Raw genomic sequence first — 19640 nt, 5'->3', positions numbered from 1 at the left:
TTAGCTCTAGCCAGTAGGTAGAGGGATGCAAAGCCAGAAAGGGCTTCAGCAGCACTAATGTTAGAAATATTTGTGTTCTTTCTTTATTCTCTCTGTTACTGCTGTCCCAGTTGAAGCTGTTTTCAGTGTCTCCCTGAAGGACAAGAGTGAAATAGGTGAAATGCAAACTGGTCCTACAAAGAGCACATGAGGGTCTATCATGGTACAGTCTGAAGAACAGTTTAACTGATTCATTCATTCATTCTTATACTGTGAATTAACACAGTCCCAAAAACAGGCCAAGATCTAGGCATATTTTTTTTCCTCTCAGATATTTAATTTTGTCCAACCATGCCAATGACCAAAATGCATTGCCTGCTGCAAGACTCTGAGGAAGCTCGTCCCTATTGTTTTGGGGAGGGGAGAGGGATGGGCATGACACATGGGTGGCAATTACCCATACATGCTTGGCATAGCTTCTGGGTACAAAATAGTGCAGTAATGCAGAAAAATAAGTTCAGCTAGTCTACAAAATATGGCTCCTATAGGCCTGAGAACCATTTTTCCTAATGAAAATGTTTTTCTATAAATTAATATCATCAGATACAGAACACATCCATACTGAACTTGAGATACTCCATAGAACTGGATTCACTTTCTTCAACAAGGGATAAAGACCAGCAGAAACTTCCTTCCTTCATGACATCCTCTTTGCAAAGAACAGATTTTGTTGGTAAATTTGTGTGTGTGTGTGTGTGTGTTGCTTTAAGACTCATAATGTACATATTAGCAGCAATACTTTGTCCTGTTAAATCTATTCAGCTCCCAAAACCTGGGTCATCACATGGCTGTAACTAAAGACATAATTTTGTTTCCCCGTAGGAGTTGTACTAATTCTGTCAATATGGGTAGCTGCAATTTTATGCAGCCTGAGTAGATATCCTCAAGTAAGGAATTACTAGTATTTGAATCTAAATAACCCACACAGCATTTGCATAGTAAAGAGTATATTTGGGAATGTCCATCTTTAGAAAAGTTGTTTGTAAAATGAAGGAAAGGTTTGGTGATGCTTTTTCAGTTCCTCAAGAGATGAATGCACTAAATTGATAAATGGGTTTGTCTGGTAATTCTAATACCTTGTTTTGCAGTAAAACAAGGTATGAGTTTTATTGATTTGCCTTTCCAACAAAAATAAAATTAGTTTAACATATATGAAGTAAAACACAGCTGTCCTCCTTTCTTATCATTGTTTCTGTTCACCAGGAACACAGAACTATAATGGTTTAAGTGTGTTCAGCATCTTTCCAATAGAAGGAGAAATTGTTGCTGGGAAGAGCCAGGATTTTACTGTCACTTTCAGTCCTGATCATGAAAGTCTATACTATTCTGACCGTCTGAAGGTTGTGCTCTTTGGCAAGGTGAGACAATCCAGATATCTGGACAGTGAAATCAAAGTCTGATATATGACTATACTAATGGATCCTGGTAGGAATTTCAGATAACTAGATCTAGTGGACAAGTTTTGTAGGCAAAAGTATTGCCTTTTTAAAATTCATTGATACAGGTAGGAGATGGCAGGTTTGAGGCCACTGGCTTTCTTCAAGTTTTAAATATTCAGTTATTAATTTATGAACTTATTAATTTGTAATATAACAACTTGGGATTCAGTCCCATCTTCTACTCTGCTGTCACTATGCAACTGAGAGATGATAGGAGCTATGTTGCTGCCACACTATTGAGCACAGCTCCATGTGGGGTCTCTCCAAATAGAATTTAATGGCACTGTGAAAGGGGAGCTACACCTGCACAGTGCAAAATGGCAGGTGCGCTGAATACCAGGAAGCTGCTCTGCTGTCACTCTGCATGATGGAAGAGGTTTCCATCTGTAGAGCAGCAACTGAGCTTAGGCAGAGCCAAACTCAGGATATACTGGCTGGTAGCATCACAGGTGGCTTACCACTGTGTTCCCAAAGTGGTTGAGCAAAAGTTAATGAAGAGCGCTAACTAACGACCATCAGCAGGTACTACAAAAACAGTAGAAACTAGTAGTGAGCAAATAAGGTGGGGGGTTTTTTGTTGTTGTTTTTTTGTTTTTTTTTTTCCCCATCCTTGGAAGTTTCTATCTCCAAATTATTTTTGGAATTGCAAACAAGAGTGAAAATCAAAATAAGATGAAGATGCATGCAGGCTGATCCTCTTTCACAAATTTTAGCCAAGTTTGGCAGCAGATAAGTCTTGTGTGTTTTAGTGGCTCTAATGTAAATTGTCCAGTACCCTCCTATGGTATATGGCCCGAGAATGAAAGTTGCTTAAAGCAAAAGTGCCTGACAGCACAAAGCAAGAGGAAGAAGCAGGATTCTTACATTACAGTGCAGTGTTTTGCATTTTTGTGCGGCTAGTGCCATTGTGTCAGGATTCCAGTTATATCAGTAGTTGAGCTGTAACCTACATTTACAGCATTCTTGCCTTATATAGGAAGTAGCCCATGTGATCCACTTAAAGGGTGCAGCAAGATGTCATCCAATGTTTGTGGAAGGAGGAATTCCACTAGATGTGCCCATAGAGTCTTTGGCTGTAACATTATCTATGTCATCACAGGAAGCAGCAAAAGAAGGTAATGTGCTGCCAGATGCATTTTACTGAAAAATAATAAATGATAAGACATAGGCTTATTCCTCATCCTTTACTTCAAGAAAAAGTAAACTGAGATTACTTACGTTTTTCAGAATCAGAATGCATAAGTATAGCCTGTAATCACAACATTAAAAAATGCAGAAAACTTTCCCTTAAGGAAAGATTTTCTCTAAATTTTAATACAGTCTTATCTTAATGCAGGTCATCTCTTTGTCACTTACCTTGCAAAAGGCTACTATAATCCAATAATACTACAATTGCACTTTATTTGCTTTCTGCTACTTTTGACTTGCATTAAATGTCATGACTCTCCTGATTATACTGTTATGATTTCAGAAATAGACATGTTTTCAGAGCTTGGCATCCATCCTCATTATTTTTTATGGACAGCATCTATGTTCAGAGACAGTATATAAACAACACCTGGTTACTGAGATATAAAAGAGTACAAGTACACATAATACACAATTAAAAACACAGCACTCAGAATGTATGTGCCACAAGGCTGGAAAACAAGCTTGAAACCTAAAAGCAATCAATAGTTTGCAATTGCAAATTATAAAAACCCTCCTTTGCTTAATTCTTCACTAGCCTTATAAGTTAAACCAAAGGAGGATATTTTTATCTACGCCAGCTAATGTATTTACCACAACATCACCTTTGCTTTAAACCATCTTGATGTAACTTATGCCATTCCAAACTGATAATCCTTCAGTGTTGACCTTTCTAAAGTTTACTTGATTCATATCTGTTTAGAGCTTCAAGAACCAGTAAAGTCCATTCTCCTGGTCCTGGAGTACATAGAAGGAGAGAGTTCTGTGGTGCCAGCAATGACAGAACTGAAAGTTGGAGCTATACGGACAGCTCAGTTTGCATCCAAGAAGGTGAAGACAAGTGCAGTTTTATGTCAGACACTATTCCTCCTGTCAAAATTGAGCGTTAGGAACTTTTTTTTTTTTTTTTAAGAAGGTTTTATGCTAAGCTTTTCATTATAAAAGCATCAGTGTTTGGAAAGAGGAAAAAAATTACTTTCCACATGTTAACAAGAGGAATTAGCAATATTAGTATTAATACATAGTATTAAAAGCAAGCAAAAAATTTACTGGAGTCTTTCCCTAATTCTTAAATACTTAAGTTTGAACACATAACGAAATTATGGCTCTGATCATTGTAATCCAATGCTTTAATTGATATTTGATGTCTGTTTTTTTTTTTTTTTAAAAAAATTACCTCAATTTTACTTGTAATTAAGGGCATTGTTTGTTCAATGATGAAACGGATTGCATTTCTAGAAAATTAAATTTCATGTAAAGAATGCGTTAGTCTTAAAAAATCATAAAATTCCTTATGATCTCTCATTTTAGTGTTTGTATTTCATGACAACTAGACACCATGAACAAGATGGATGTTTGGAACTTCAAAGGGCAGAAGCCAATTGGCAAGCAATAGGCAAAGTTGTATAGCTTCTGGGCAATGCAGCCTTTAAACAAAGTCATTGTGTATGATGGACTCGAACAGTCTGTGGTGAGGACATGTTGTGTTTGTGTGTTTCTCTATTAGAACGTGGAGTTCAATTTTGATAACCTGCCACTTCTGCAGCAGAAGGGATTCACCATTGAATCTTCAAAAGGAACAGTTGATCGTGGTCAAGTAAAATGCATCAGTGTTTCTTGGGTGCCACCTGCTGATTTTCATGTAAGTTACAGTTGCCAAGGCATATTGCTTCTAAACTGGAAGTGAATATTTGGCAGCAGTATTTTCATGATTTGAAGGAGCAACACAAAAGACAATCTTCAAAATGTCAACAGTGCAGGCTGCTTTGACACGTTAAGATGACAGAACATGCATAGTTATTAAAGAGAATATAGGCTGGTAAATGCTAATGTGGGAATAAAAAACAGGAATCATATATAAGTTTGAGACTTGCTATCTCATTTCAGACTTAGTCTTTTATGTGATGAGAAGAACGAGCACAGTAACTTGCATCTTATAGGACTTAAACCTTTCACACGTAATTGTAATACGTAGTACCAAAAGACCGAAACACGGCTGCTGCTGTTAAATGAAGGGCACTGCTTTGATCCCATTGAAAAATGAGCTACTTAATGCCCTCTGTGCAGTAGTTTGCAAGGAAACCTGCAATCCTGCTGACAGAGCTAAGTATACATGAATTATTCTGTTAGTGTTCACACTTTTTTGCTGTAGGCTCCCTTTTATTTTCGTGTATTTTTCTCCACTAAGACTTGGTGCGGTCTGTTTGGTTTTTCACTTTATGAACTGCTCTATGAACCCTGTTTCTATGGCAGCTTCTGCTGTTTTTTATTGCAGTCTTGGTATGAGTTCCAACTGAGTATGGGGCTGGGATTGCCCCTCTTGATTCATCTTCATGAGTATTCACAGTGATTGAAAGAACTCAGTCTCCCACACTTTGTCCTAAGCTGTGTGTGGGATGGCAGAATGAGTGGCTTGTTCCAAAATTAAAAGGTTTCTGTCATCATATGCAGAAGGCAGTAGTGTTCCTGGGATGACATCTGAGATTGACTCAGTGACTTTTGGTAACCAGAACTGGTTGTTACACAAGATTTTGCACTAACTCATGGCTAGCAGACTCTATTTCTTTCTTGTTCTCTGCTACAACATATTGTGTCAGTGTTGTGCCCAGTTGCTGTTATGGTTGTAACTTGGTGACACTATCTGTATCACTCTGGAGATAGAATGCTCAGTCATTACGACTGTACTTATCACAATATGAGCATTCTGTGAAGATATGAAAGACAACAAAGTGGGAAGAGAGATTATCTGTAATAGGTACATCTTGCAACTGTGATGAAAAATACACTGTTTAGAACTGGATCAACTAACTTGTTCTATATACAAAAGAAATAGGATAGCTTCATATGTGTATTATTTTTTTTGTAGGCTGATAGCCCTCTGATTGTGACAACCCTATTGACATTAAAAGGTGCTATTAAAGAATCTTACCGAATTATCTTCATGGCAAAAGTTGCATCTGCCTGTACTCATGCTAAACAAGGAAAAGAAGCTAAATGGAAAGGAAGATGATGGAGGCTTGTATTACTCGTAAACCATTGGATCTCAATTGGAAAATGGAAGATTGTGAGATTGTTGCAAGTATGTGACATTCAAGCATTCAATTTTAGACTCAGTTAAGAAGTTTAGAAACTTTCACTGTAAACAAAATTTGTATAATCTTAGTTAAATAGCATAAAATGGATTTATCACCAACCTTTCTCCATTTAATTGGACATGTGCCTCAGTTTCCACAAGTGTGAAATTATGATATATGTGGAGATAATTCTTTTGTCTTGTTTTATTATCTTAGTTCAGATTAAGACTTATGATTACCAGGCTATCATGAACTGGGTTAGAAGTTTACCTTTTGCTCAAGTGCTATAGCAGGTGGCTATTTGTGCCAGTTAGTTCATCAGTCAGCAGAGAGGTTCACTGAAACAGTCTCACTGTAGGGAACAACTGAAAAGTTATTGGCTGGATCCAGAAACTTTTTATTTAAGTATTACCGAGGCTGGTAAATAATTAAAGTTTTGTCCTACTTAGCAGTTTTTGATGGAGTCTTTGTAGGATATAGCCTGCAATTTTTTAGTTGTGTGTTTTAAGGAAAAGATAGATTTCTTCTGGGAGAAAGAAGTAGCATATGAAAGCTGCCTTGCACTTTCCTGTAAGAAGGACAAAGCATATACAAACAGGTAAGAAAAAAAAAGCAAAAGCAACAGTGTCTGTCTCCATCTTGCACTTTTGCAGTGTTTTTTTTTTCTTTGAAATATTTGAAAAATCAACACTGAGAATGCACTTTCACAGAATTGCAATATGCAGTTCTGCAGCATTGTACTAGTATAGCTTTTTTCCTCAATCTCTATGCAAATGCATGGACATGGTATTGCAAAACTGCCTAATACCTCTTTGTGGTCACCTAAAAATATATCTGATATTCTCCTGAAGTTAGAAATATCCCATCTCTCCACTCCCATTACAGGGGTGCTATAGGAATCAAAGGGGTAAGACAAAGGAAAATATTAATTGATTTAAAAAGAATGCTGTAGTCTGTTTCATGTGGTTTCAAAAATGACAGGAGCTTGCACTGAGGCACTGTGGAAAAACTGAGCCTCAGATAGTAAGCTGTTTATTGCTTCTCTGAAAAACTACAGGTTCGTTGTTAGTCCAGTAGGAAGACAATGAAATTACAATAGGAAGTGATCTAGATGGTGGAATTTAAAGGCAGAGAAAGAACAGAATACTAATGGAACACCTTGTGGTTATTCTTCAGATTTGTTCTGCTGTGTAAGGCTCTTGATGCTATGCCTGATCTTTGTGCCATTTAAACTGTAGATAGTGAAAAGACAAAAGAATGTATTCTCTCTTGAAGTGGCTCTCAGAAGATTCTTTAGCTGAAGTTTTTCCTGTTAAACACCCTGAGGGACTACACAGATCAAATCAGAAGTGTCTTTCTAGGAAGAAGCCTGTATTACCATGTATCATTAGAATGAGACATGAACCCAGGAAATGGTAGGTTTCTACAAAACAGTCATACTCTTTAATGCTCAGATTCTGGGAAAGTCATTTACAACGTTGCAAAAGGAGTTAAAAATGACCCCTCTGCACCATGTTGATACTCACTGTGTCGTGATTCTAACTTGGTATAGAAAATGCTGGTTGACTCAAATCAAGTTGTGAAGCTTCCCAGTGCTATTAAATGGTGATCTCTAGAGAAACCAACCTTAGCCAAAACATCAGAAAATAAAAGCCTCTTGATGAACAGAATACCAGACATAGTTCTTTCTCCAAGTAGGTAACTCTGTGCCTGCTTAATTAAAAACAAAGCACTGCTATGACAGAGCTAAAAAACCAGATGAGATTATTGTAACTAGTTTCAGGCTATGAGAATATGGAGTTGTTCAGCTAGTCTTTCAGCTCTTAATGTTTAGAATGAAAACAAAAGATTATGAATGCAATATAGGAAACAATGGCTAGAGTCAAATGAGGATTCTCTCTCTCTGATTTTTAGCTGTGCTGTGTCAGCCAATGATCAAGGATAATACAGGTTGTTTTTAATGTCATGTTCCATCACTTCTGTAAGCTCTCTTAAGCAAAACTATCTATTTTTGCTGTGTACTCCTTAGTACAAAGAACCCTGATTATAGTTCCTAGCCACTGCTCTTTGCATGTTTTGTTATCTTTTAGAAACACAAATGGTCCCAAAATATGCATGACATCTGTTGTTTATTTCTGAGAATGTTTTCAAAAGGAGCATACCGGATTCTTCTATAGTAATGTTCTTTAAAAACATTATGATCAATGATTTCATATTGGCTTGGCTTGGCTTGGCTTATGAGCAATGATTCTGGATTCTCTCAGATAAGACCTGCAAATCACCAATTCACTGCCAATATCAAAACAAGCAATCTATGATGTGGCCTAGGTGTCAATGAACTGTAAAGAAGAAAAAAGGAGGCACTGGGAAGCTAAACACAGATTTGCTTCCAAGCATAATTGAAGAGGGAGGTGACACAACTGAGCAAACTGATACTGAGCAGGACTTTGATGACCTGAGAATTACCACATTTCACCAAGGGGCGGAAAACAGTGGGATCCTTTTCAGAATGAAAGAACCAGTCCTCTGATATATTTGCTGCTTGATTTAGCATTTAAATGAAGCTCACCAATCTGTAGAAGAGTAACTATGTTTCCGTTACAAGAATCTGACAGAGTTTGCTCTCTTTGATTAAGCTGACTGAAGTGGAAAAGTCGGAGCCTAAACCCTTGTACTTGTATGCTGTTTCGTCACTGGGACACTTTACTTGCCTAAATACCCATGCTTATGGGCCTGGATATAGAGCAAACAAGCCAGAGAGTCAACAGTAGATCTGACTTCTAAAATTGAAATAACTAAAATGCATTTTATTAAGATTAACAGAGTTACTTTTGCTATATTTTGAATAGATACTGTGCCTCTTTAGAATCTTCATAATGCAGTGCTGCAGCAAGCTGATCAAAGATGTAAACTGTTAGGCTAATGAAAACTTAGGAATTCTATTTGGATGTTCCTATCTAAACAATTCTCATGTACAACAGATATATCTTGAAGTAGCTTCTTGAGCTCTTTCTCCAATATAGAAAACAGAAAATTGGCTGAGATGATTGACCACTGGAAAGAATTTTGCTCGCTTATTTAGGCACTGCAAGCTGAACTAAAAACAGTGAGTTTGTATGTAATTCCTTGAGACTATCAGGTAAAGACAACAGAGAGAGTTATTGTATTCTGAATGCATGGTTTAATGTTACATTCCCAACTACCAGAATGTCAAAACAGCAGCTCTAGTCTTCATGTATGTTATCTCTTAACAAAAATTCCTGTTCAGTTAAAAAAAAAAAAAAAAAAAAGCTAACCTTCCAAAGCAGGTGAGCAATAATCAGAACACATACATACCATATTGAAATTGCCAGGAGATGTGAAATACAGAGTCTTATGTTTCTGTTTCAATGTTGTAAGACTCTAATAGAAGATGTCTCCCAGGAGACAAAGTTTTCTCCTTCCATAACTGCAGTTCTGAACAGTATGCTTTCAGGTTAGGTTTTACAACTATGATAGCTTTTGGATCACCAAATCCAAGCTCTCTTGTGCTTTCTGAAAAGTTTGGATCTAAATGCAAACATATAGTTCTTGGTTCAAGTCCAGTTCTAGTTTAAAACTGATTCATATCCCTGTATGATCTTCTTAATCCTTAACAGTTTTGTCTAGCTTTTCCTCTTCCACAACAGAAAGGAAGTGAGAGTATGCTATTGTCATAGACATCTCATTAATAAATATTCTGCTTACCCAGTGACTTTAGAGATTGCTTCACACTTACGAATGCATTTTTTCCTAAATGAGCAATGGTCCCATGACACTGGGTAGTCCTGTAGGAATATACTATAGTGAGCAACACGCGCAATCACTAAGCCCTAAAGCACAGTTCTTGAGCTTTATGGAATAACCCTACTAAGTGTTTTCATCTGGAGAATAATCTATTTAACCAGCTACTTCCAAGCTATTTTGTCCATGGTTGCCCTCATCATTCTGGAGTTTATTCATGATACTCATAAACTTCTGGCAACCCAAGTCCAAAAGTGTTCTCTTCTGTTGCGTTAAAATATTGGAAAGAATCCTTGTAATATGTCCCATTCTAATTACTGGAGATTTCTGTGCATATGTACCCAAGTACAAACACATGCACACATACACACCCTTTGAGAAAGTCAGAGACCCTGAGAGATGTCAAAATGCTGTTTGTCTGATCAGTCTTCCCTTTATTCCTCAATTCAAATCTTTTCTAATCCATTAATTAGTTCCTCTGCTTTTCAGCTCTAATTCTTTTTTTGATGTTACTTACCCAGCCATATATTATGATCATCCCAATTCTAATCATCTCTCACGTTGACTAATACTATGGGTTTTTTTGCTGTGTAACTGAACCCTGCTCAATTAACAGTGCTTCAAATGTGTCTGACCTTTAAGTCACCTACATTGAAGCAGAAATAATCCTTACTCATTCATATAATGGATATAGGTGGCCTTCAGTGTGTGTTTTGTTCTCCTCTTCTGATCCTAAGACTTCTGTAACTCGCAGTAAGTCTAACTACCAAAGGGCCTTGAGGAGATTTTTAACTCTATGGGTTACATACGATCCTGCTAAAATAGCTAGACTTCACTCTGAAGATAACTTACTGAAGCTTTACAAATTTACATTGCATTTACAGATGCTCAAAATCACTGCTAATGATTGTTCCAATCACAGTAACAAAACATCTTGCTACGTGAAATTTCCACCAAAGGTTATCTGTGCCAAGGGTTTGGGTTAACAATTTTTAAGACGACAATGGCATACAAGTATTTTAATCAAATTTCTAAATTTCAAATGTTGAACATGGTTAAATTATTTTTGGAGAAAGATCATTTTCAGGGAGCAGCCAATATGTTTTTCTCATGTTCTGAAATGCTGTTGTTCCATGTGTCTTAAATATGCTGCTTTTAAAAAGGGAAATGATCTGCTTTTGCAGACCTTTGTTTCTTTTTTTCCCCCATTTTTTTTTCACAATGAGAAAACCACCTGATTTCTCACTCCTTTTCCATGACATATGCAAAATCTCTCTGACACTACATAGGCACAAGGTGTGTGTCCACTTGCTGGAATACCTGATAATTACCTTCTCTTAAGGAAAGCAATCGGTAGCAGTCCAAAACTGCTTCCGGGAAACCTCTGAGAGTTGAATTTCCTGCATTCCCTCTCCCTTTGTACCACTTTCCTAACTTCAAGGCTTCCTCTGCAATTTCTGGAGCTGGAAGGTGAGGGGGAATTCCCTCCCTGTGAGAGGGATGGAGCACTGGCACAGGTTGCCCAGAGAGGTTGTGGAGTCTCCTTCTCTGGAGATACTCAAGGCCCGCCTGGATGCAACCCCGTCTAACATGCTCTAGGTGACCCTGCTGAGCAGGGGGGTTGGACTAGRTGATCTCCAGAGGTCCCTTCCAACCTTACTGATTCTATGCTTCTCTGCTTATGTACGGAGTGAAGGATATAGGATACTCTGCCCTCAGGCTCCAMTGAAAAACAACTGCGCGCTGGAATGAGCTGCCGTGGCACCGAGGGTACCTCAGAGCTAGTAAGAAGGCGCTGGAGGCCRCAGAGCCTCCTTTTGCAGAGCTCCGCTCGCCACGCGAGGAGCCTGCGCGGCGCTAGGTCCCGGGCGCGGCGGGGAAGGCTGGCACGGCCGGGGCGCCGCCCACGCCCGCCGCCAGAGCGGCGCCCGCACCGCCTCCCTCCTCCGCCGGTGAGCACTGACCCCGCGGCGGGGCCGGCGCTGGACCGCCCCTTCCGGGCGGGCACCGGGCGGCCGGGATAAAGGCTGCCCGCCGAGGCGGCCAGAGCTGCCCTACACCCGTGCGGCCCGGATGCGGGCGCCTGGCGGGGCATGGCCGGCGCGCGGCGGCGGCGCGGGGCGCTCTGGGCGCTGCTGGCGGCGCTGCAGGTGCGCGGCGCGGCGCGGCGGGTCCTGCCTTGCGGTCGCCGCCGCGGGCGGCTCCCTCCGGCTCGCGGGGGGACGGTATTGTCCTGCCCGGCCAGGGCACACTGAGTGGTAACTCACGACTTTTAATCCCTCTGCCTTCTCCAGAGATAGCTGCAGGCGCAGAGTGCGGATTTTGATTCTCATGAAGATAGGGGTGCTCCCTCTTCAGAGGTTCGGGCGTTTTGCTGCAGGGCACAGAAGATCGCTTGCCGTTGAAGAAACTCCATTTGGGTTCTTGTCCCCAGCGTGGCGATCTGTAACTTGCAGCACTGTCGGCGGCTATGGCCACCACGCACAGCAGTCGCTGAAAACTCACACGGGTCTCGGCTAAGCAGATGCATCGGACAAACCAARTGCTTCACTCTGGACTGTCTGTTTATCCGATTTTTTTTTCCTTTGCTAGGCATCGCTCTGTTCTTCTGAGAATAACTGCGAGAACTATGATCAGTGAGTAATCAAAACTTTTCCAATGTCTCCTGCATCTCTTTCCATCGTGATCGAAGGTCATTAGCAGATCAGAATGTAGACTTACTTGTAGCTGTTTGCCGCTACTATTTTTTTTCTCCAATATCTTTGCCAAGTCACAAATTTGACTTGCCTGGCCTTGCTTGCTAAACTGAGGTGAACGATTCTGTCTTTGAAAATGATTCTGAAGCATGATCTTCTGAAAAGTCATTTTTGCAAATTGTCTCCTTTGGCCAAAAGGAATGCTCTGTTGCATCAAATCCATTGCATGCAATTCACTAATTATAATACCGTTGTGGCAGCTACTCTTCTGCAAGTATTAGAAGCTGGGTTTTTGGGGGTACTGTAAGTAGATCTGAGTAATACAATTCTAGTTGTACTGGAACCATGGAAAAAAGTAATTTAAAAGTTACTGAGAGATAGGAAGTTGTCTTAGGCTGGMATTTTTGGACAGGCTTAAGGCACTATGGATCTCCACTCTGTTAACTTCAAACAGTTATTTCATAGGTCTTTTGAAAATTCAGCATGGGTAATTCTCCCTCATAAAGGACAGTAAAGTGCCACTTTGTAAAAACATTTATTCTCTCAGAACTGAGTTTTTATAGGAGAATTTGTGTGTTCTCAGCTGTAATAATGTTACAGCTATGAAGAATAGTCCTTTGGAACTAAATCTATAGGGGCTTTGCTCCATTTTCTTATTGATTGCTTTCTTTTTTTCACCTCATGAATTACATGAAATATATTTCCTGACAACATAGATACATAAATCAGTGAGTTATCTACCTTCCTTCACAGATGCACTCAGAACACATCTAATTGGACAAGCCTGTGGTATGTCTGGTAAGTTTACTAGCATGTTATGAATAATAATGGCAGTGAAGTAGTGGAAACACTCTYCCTCATACAGGATGTGGGAAAGGGTCTCTCATCAGTTTTGTGAAAGTTGCCAGTGAAATATGTTAAATTAGACCACAAGGGAGATAAGTTGTCAGGCAGAATAGAGCATTCATCTAGGGATATGTTGTCTTTCCATTCTGAGTACATTGGAGTTTAACTGTAGAGCCGACTTGCTCCTTCTAAATAGACACAATAGCAGCTGCGCAGAATAGGCTTGTTATGGCTTGGCATTGCATTGCCTAATGCACAGTTCTCAATGCCCTCTCTCTGTTAAGGGACAGGAGATTGCTAGTTTATAGTGTTGACTACTCARGCTGACTACAAACCAGTTTCCTAGTTGGCTTAATGATGAAAAGGGGAAAATAGTGGTAAGGGTAAACTCTGCAACAGATAGATCAGTCTTTTGCCTAGAACATTCATTGCTTGTATCTTAACATTGTTTTGTAGCTTATATTTTGTCAAATAATATGTTAACTTTGATAGTATGTAGATCAAGTTGATTAGTTATTTGGCCTGTGGGTTAATTTAGGTTGATGCTTGTTTTCCCATGACATGCTGATGCACAGAACTCTTTACATACAGCTACATATGGTATTTTAATTGTCAGCAATTTGGCTGTCTTGAAAACATTGACGCTAACAAGCTAGTGTTTGCTCCTGAGACTGATGCCTTTACTTAGGCTATCTCTGCCGCAAGCAGAGAACAGCATATTGGCATGGTAACTTCCCTGAAGGCACTAGCACACAGCTCTTGGGAGTGCCAGGAAATGCTGATTGGCTAGTGATGAGGTAATGCTCCTCCCAAGGGAGGAATCTTCGATGGCAAAGATCCAGCAGAGCAGAGCATGCTTATCACACGTGGTTTTAAATTGCCTGAAAGGGTTTTTCTACACAGTGATTTGCAGGAAAATGCAACTGAAATCAGCTGCATAAAGGAAATAGCTGCAACATGGCATTTTTGCAAGAACCCTGAGCTTATACCATGGAATCTGTGGAATTTGAGGCCTTCAAATCTGAACTTTAAGCTSAGTATAGTCTTTGTCTGTGTCTGACCCTAATACTATCAGAAATATTCTCATGTTAAAGCTAAATAAAACAGTTATTAAAGAAATATTTATTTTAGAATCATGAGTTTTATGGGCAAAATATAACAATCCTGAGGCCATCTCTATGCATATTTAGATGCATAGAAGAGAAAGTCAGGAGCATGCTTGAATCTAAAACTCTGCGTGTATTCATTTTTAGCACCAGAAAATGTTGACTGCGCTGCTTCTTTCAAAAGGTATATTGGTACAGAAAGTAAAGGTTGACTTTATTTCAGTTCAGAGCTTTTCTTTTTTTGCGGAGTTGGTCTTCTAGGTACCTCCATCATTGTTAGAGCATACACTGGGTGAGTGCTTTTAAATTAGACAACACTTAGAGATTGATAGAGATTGAATTCCATTTTTCAAGACAGACTGCTACAATGTTTTATAAATATAGGTCCTAGACTTTTTTTTTTTTTAAAAAAAAAAGTTTGTACTTAAACATGTATGATGACATTGGAGCCATTTTCAGTGCATACAAACTGAAAACATGGCCTGGGATCTTAACATCACAGTATCTGTGAGCCAGAAAGGGTTGTATTGATTATCAATGGCACTTCAACTTTTGATTAAGTTGTTTGCAATCCAATTTTTTAGTTCTGGATCCATCACCCATTAAGAACTGAACCTGAAGAGATTCAGCCTGTCTTGCTTCAGAGTGAAATTATATTCTGCTCTGGAAGAAGTAAAACATAAGCAAYGAAATGATCGTATTCCTCTCCCTCCTTCTCTAAGGTTAATCTTGTTGACTGTATTTATGCTCCTGCTCTGTGGGATCACAGCAAGCTGCGTGAAATTTTGCTGCCAGAAGAGGAGGCCTCCAGTTCAGGCCTTCCCTACTCACCCCTGTGATTTGACTGTTATTGTTATTGAAAATGACAGCACTGCCCACAGCACAGTGACCTGTAAGTGTCCTCTGGGAGTAAACTATTCAATAGTACTTTGCAATTAAAGCACTGAGATGCTACATCTAGTCATTGCAAGAACTGGCTTTTTGAGGTAGTCTCATAACAATGGTATAGAGGTTAAAATAAAGTCTACATTAGGTTAATCTCATGCAAGTATTTTCCCATGTCTTTTCCCATGTTTTTATTACCATTGTCTGCTTTTTTTGTTTGTCTACCCATCTTGCTGTCCAACTGTTCCAGCCAAAGTATCTTTAACAAGAGAAACTGTTCACAGCTAGCTATGCAGGAACCCAACTGAAACAGCCACTGTTACAACATACACAATTATAGCAAGTGTTTCACAGTAATAGCTGGATGGGGCTTCGCAGAAATGTTTTCTCGTCTGATTGCTCTCCTCTGGCAGATGTGCAGGTTCCATCACGGGTAATTCCATACTACTAGCTTTTAATACATAGCACATGTTCTGACACCACAAAGATGGGCTCATACTTTCTTAGAGAAAAATAGGATTAGCCTATTATTTAAGAGTTCTGTGAAGTTGTTTTAAGGTTTTTTTTATCATTTATTTCCTCTCTTTACAGCATACAGTTCTTTGCAGTGTCCTCCGTGTGCCCCTATTCCATTGTCATACGTGGATATGGATAGGAACACTCTTCCCCCTCCAGCTTACAGTCTCTTTGCAATGGAGTTGCCACCTTCTTATGATGAAGCTATCCAAATAGGTAAACAATATATTGAGACAGCACTGGTAAGCCAGAAACTTGATGACATCCCTGGACAGGTGATACCAGGTAGCGGACTCAATCCCATCCAGTGTTCACTTGGTACAGTTAACAGAGATCCAGCAACACAGCCAAATTCTGAAAATTCACAAGATGCAGCAAAAGAACACCTTAGCTCTACCTCATTTCAGGTGGGGAATAAAGCAAGAGGAGGACTGTAAGAGTCACAGAAGATGCAAAGAGTTTGGTTGTATAGGCATGTTATTACAGAAAGATGTTTCCTGTTGTGCCCTTGTAATGATCCATCAGTTAGAAGAAATGTTGCTTGTGACTACTGTAATCCCCTGGTAAAGTTTCTTCAAGGATATGAAATGAAATAAAATGGCAGCAGTCTAAAAATGCTTGTAAAAGTAAGACATGGAGCTTGCTTGTTTCCTGATTTAAAAACAAAAAATGATTCCTTGTGGCCAGCATATGGCAGTAAAAAAGGTGGGAATGCTGCCATCTTAGGAACATAAAGAGCCAGAATGGTATAAACAGCAGATTRTTGTTCCAGAATAAAAACTTCCCAAACCTGAATTGAAAGTGGAATCCCAGCGTGTCAAAGTTGAAGAGCATCTATAGTTTGTCTCTTGTTTTGGGAAAGTTAACTGTCCTGCAATTTGCTGGAACACTGAACTCATTGCTGTGTAACGGCAAATGTTCCTTAAACTGAAGGAAAATTGCAAAACAAGGACATGAAAGTGTTTATGAAGGGAAAGGCATTATGTTATATTTCACAACTAGAGACAAGGAATGAGACAGAAGAGAGATTATTTTTGTTGGTCTTGAGACCTAAGGCAATTGTTTGTGTTGTTTTAATCTTCTACTTTCTATTTTAAATATGAACTGGCTTGTGGGTGGGATCTTTTTCCTATAGTTCTTTGTCTGTTATAGAACAAAATAGTCTCATAGAGACACTTCTACACATGGTTGAGTATTATTAAGTTGTTTCAAATATTCATGCTCTTTGCTGATTGATCCTGATAGGTTTGAGAATCAGTATAAGCTGGAAAATGTCCATTGTTTTGGAAAGCCAAGAGCATAAGTTTCAGAATATACATAAGATTGTAGTGCCAGACCTTTATAATCAGATTTCTACTTTGTGGTGTTGTTTTTTAATTAAAAAAAAATCTAAACCTCTTGCTGTTGAAAGATTTAATAACTCAATCTGAGAAATACCAAGAAGAATATCCTTTGTTTACTCTATTTTTACAAGAAAAGAGAATATGGAATAATACAAATAATCACTAGAGGATCCTTCTGTATAACCTAACTAAATATTACTTTGGCTGATACATTTATACACAAACATTGTTAATTTATTAGTAAATACCTTCTTTTCCTTAAACTCTCAGTCCATTAAATCATAGGTCTCTGAAGTAGAATTAATTCTGATTCTGAGGGTAGCTTTTTCTAATGGTAGCATGATGGCCTTGTCTGCTGTTCTCCACAACTGTTGAGAGGAAACCAACAATGCAATTACCCRTAGCTAAGAAGAGATGAATCTACAAGCTACACATAAGTAACACTTCCCTGGGATGAAAACCTCAAGAACAGAAAAAGAAATCTAAAATATGAAACTTTTCTAGTTATTTTGTAGATGAACCTCCGGTTTGTGAACACTATTCTAAGATTCCGCATGGAAAAGCTCTTCATGGCTGCTTGTGTGCCTGGTAATGAGTAAATCGGATGCCATTTGTTCTGTTCAGTAGCCTTTGTGATATGAAGACATTGGATGGCATTTCATAGATTAAAAAATGAAAAATTATGATCATGAGCCATCCATAATCTCTGTAAAAGTTCAGGTAAGAAGGGAATAGCACTATGAATCCCCTAGCAAATATGCTTCTTTTGCCACCTGTTAAAGGATCAGCTGAAAAGCAGTGTTGCATTAGATTGTCATTTAGTGATCRGTACCTTAATGTTGATCAAAATCATGAAACAATACATTTTAGTGTGGCTAGCTGTACGGTTTAGAAGCTGAGGCTTTCCCAAAAGAACAGGTATTATGGAAACTGTAAATATCACTTGCATTATTTTAGATAAATGTTAGAATATTGAGTTCATTTTCTATTCTTCTTGTTATAAAAATAACTTACCTGGGGAGGAAGTCAGTGTCACCATTGGAAATCATCTAATCAGCTGATACCCTAACCTATGTATCTGCCACAGCTATATAGCACTGGCTTTACCTAATCAAAAGTAATACTGTACCCAGAAGTTTTTTACAGAAGGTCAAGATTACGGAACATAGGCCATCAAGAGTAATCTTCCTATTGCAGCTTTTTTTATGAAAGATTAATGTGTGCAGGTATTATAACTTCATAGTCTTTTGTTACTAAGCAGAAGGGGTGGGCAAAAAGTCTTGCTCAGCTTTTAAAAACAACTATGCTCTGATAACCATTACTGCAAGAACTACCCTGGAGACAAGAAGCACTAATGACTTAAAAATGAAGATCTCTGCCAGCCAACAGAAATGAGACTAGAATCTCTGCTACAAAATCATGGTATGTGAACTGTTCAACAGCAGGCTCCCTAGGGAAGTACTGGTTCTATATTTAACTTGCATATAGCTTACCATGACAGTTGCAGGAAAAGGTTGGTTTAACAAACCTGCTGTTTTTCTGTCTCTCCTGTCCTTAATTAACTTCTTACTCTCTCCTTCCCCTTCTTTTTCTGAAACAAGGTGGGGAATAGGCAGGAATAATTTTTAAAAACAAAATGAATTAGTATATTTGGATGCCTCCAGCTGGAAGAGATACATATGCTCAATTCTCTGTGTCTCCAGGTCACAAATACACCAAATGTATTCTTATTTACTGAACCTTTCCATCAAAATAGCACTCAAACAAATTCTGTGCTTTCTAAAGATAGAATTAGACTAGACTGGACGTAGATAAATTAGCCTAGAATTCTGGCCTTGTCCTAGGGAGTTTAGTGGTCTACAAGCTATGCAAGGATAAAAGCATTTCTATTTAAATGAAATTGCCAACATAAAGGCCTCCCCTGAACTCCTAACCTCAACTATTTAATGGCTGTGAGTTTCAAACTTTCACTCTGTGCTCAGAAAATGCAGTTTATCTTAGGACCCTTCTTTATTTCCCCTGAAATAAAAAATTCTGAATTCTTCTGTATTTGTTGTCTTATTCAGCATAGAAAAAATAAAATTGAACACAGTATTTTAGACATTAAACACAGGATGGATTGATATAATGGTATGATGATGTTTTTCAGTGTCTTGCACACCACTTTTAAGTATTTTAATGTGTTTGCCTTTTTATAATGCTCATGTTCGTCAGTGGGTTCTTGGCAGAACTATTTCACACTAGCACCCACATCTTTTCTGTATGAGATTATAGTTGCTTAAGAAGCCAGCATTTTATGAACACTACAAATTATTTTCATGCAAGCACACATTTTATAAATATTACAGCAGGTCAAAAAAGATAAGTCTTTTATCAATAATTTGGAATTTTTCTTGTGAAACTGTTTTCTTGAATTTTCAATTATAAATTAATTTAAAGTTTTTTGCAGAATTTTTAATTTAAAATGTTAATTCTTCAGATAGTTCTAATGCATGATGAATTTTTAATGCAATTATGCTACATTTGTACCTGTTTTTCTGATCCCAAAGGAACCACAGAGCAGGGGTACTCTACATAAGTCACTATGTGTATACTGACAAACATGTTTTTAAAGCTTAATGCAAAAAATATGATCTAGTATCCAGTGTATTAAATTATATTAATTAAACCTATGAGGAAACCCAGGGTACTACTAGAAAGACTTAGTAGACATTAAATTAGAGAGAGAGACTAGGAGTAAAAAAGT

General features: G+C 38.5%; 2 protein-coding genes across 2 annotated transcripts in view; both read left to right on the top strand.

Moving 5' to 3' along the window:
• Positions 1–5722, top strand: part of CFAP74 (cilia and flagella associated protein 74) — an 83935-nt gene extending 78213 nt beyond the window's left edge. The window contains exons 31-36 of the mRNA XM_085307144.1: positions 583–712; positions 1243–1397; positions 2455–2593; positions 3370–3497; positions 4174–4308; positions 5533–5722. Coding sequence (XP_085163270.1) covers positions 583–712; positions 1243–1397; positions 2455–2593; positions 3370–3497; positions 4174–4308; positions 5533–5676 — 831 coding nt within the window. The 3' untranslated portion in view covers positions 5677–5722. The remainder of the gene's footprint in view (positions 1–582; positions 713–1242; positions 1398–2454; positions 2594–3369; positions 3498–4173; positions 4309–5532) is intronic.
• A 5784-nt stretch (positions 5723–11506) lies between these two features.
• Positions 11507–18943, top strand: TMEM52 (transmembrane protein 52). Its single transcript, XM_085307149.1, has 5 exons — positions 11507–11652; positions 12095–12138; positions 12952–12996; positions 14873–15042; positions 15627–18943. The coding sequence occupies exons 1-5, from the start codon at positions 11596–11598 to the stop codon at positions 15986–15988; spliced, it is 678 nt and encodes a 225-aa protein (XP_085163275.1). The 5' UTR covers positions 11507–11595; the 3' UTR covers positions 15989–18943.
• The last annotated feature ends 697 nt before the right edge of the window (positions 18944–19640 follow it).

The sequence above is a fragment of the Rhea americana genome, unplaced genomic scaffold (genome assembly GCF_003343005.1).
Source record: "Rhea americana isolate MKP2758 unplaced genomic scaffold, rheAme1 scaffold_254, whole genome shotgun sequence".
Lineage (NCBI taxonomy): Eukaryota > Metazoa > Chordata > Aves > Rheiformes > Rheidae > Rhea > Rhea americana.
Note: the sequence above shows the minus strand (reverse complement) of the source record. Positions and strands in the feature narration are given on the sequence as shown.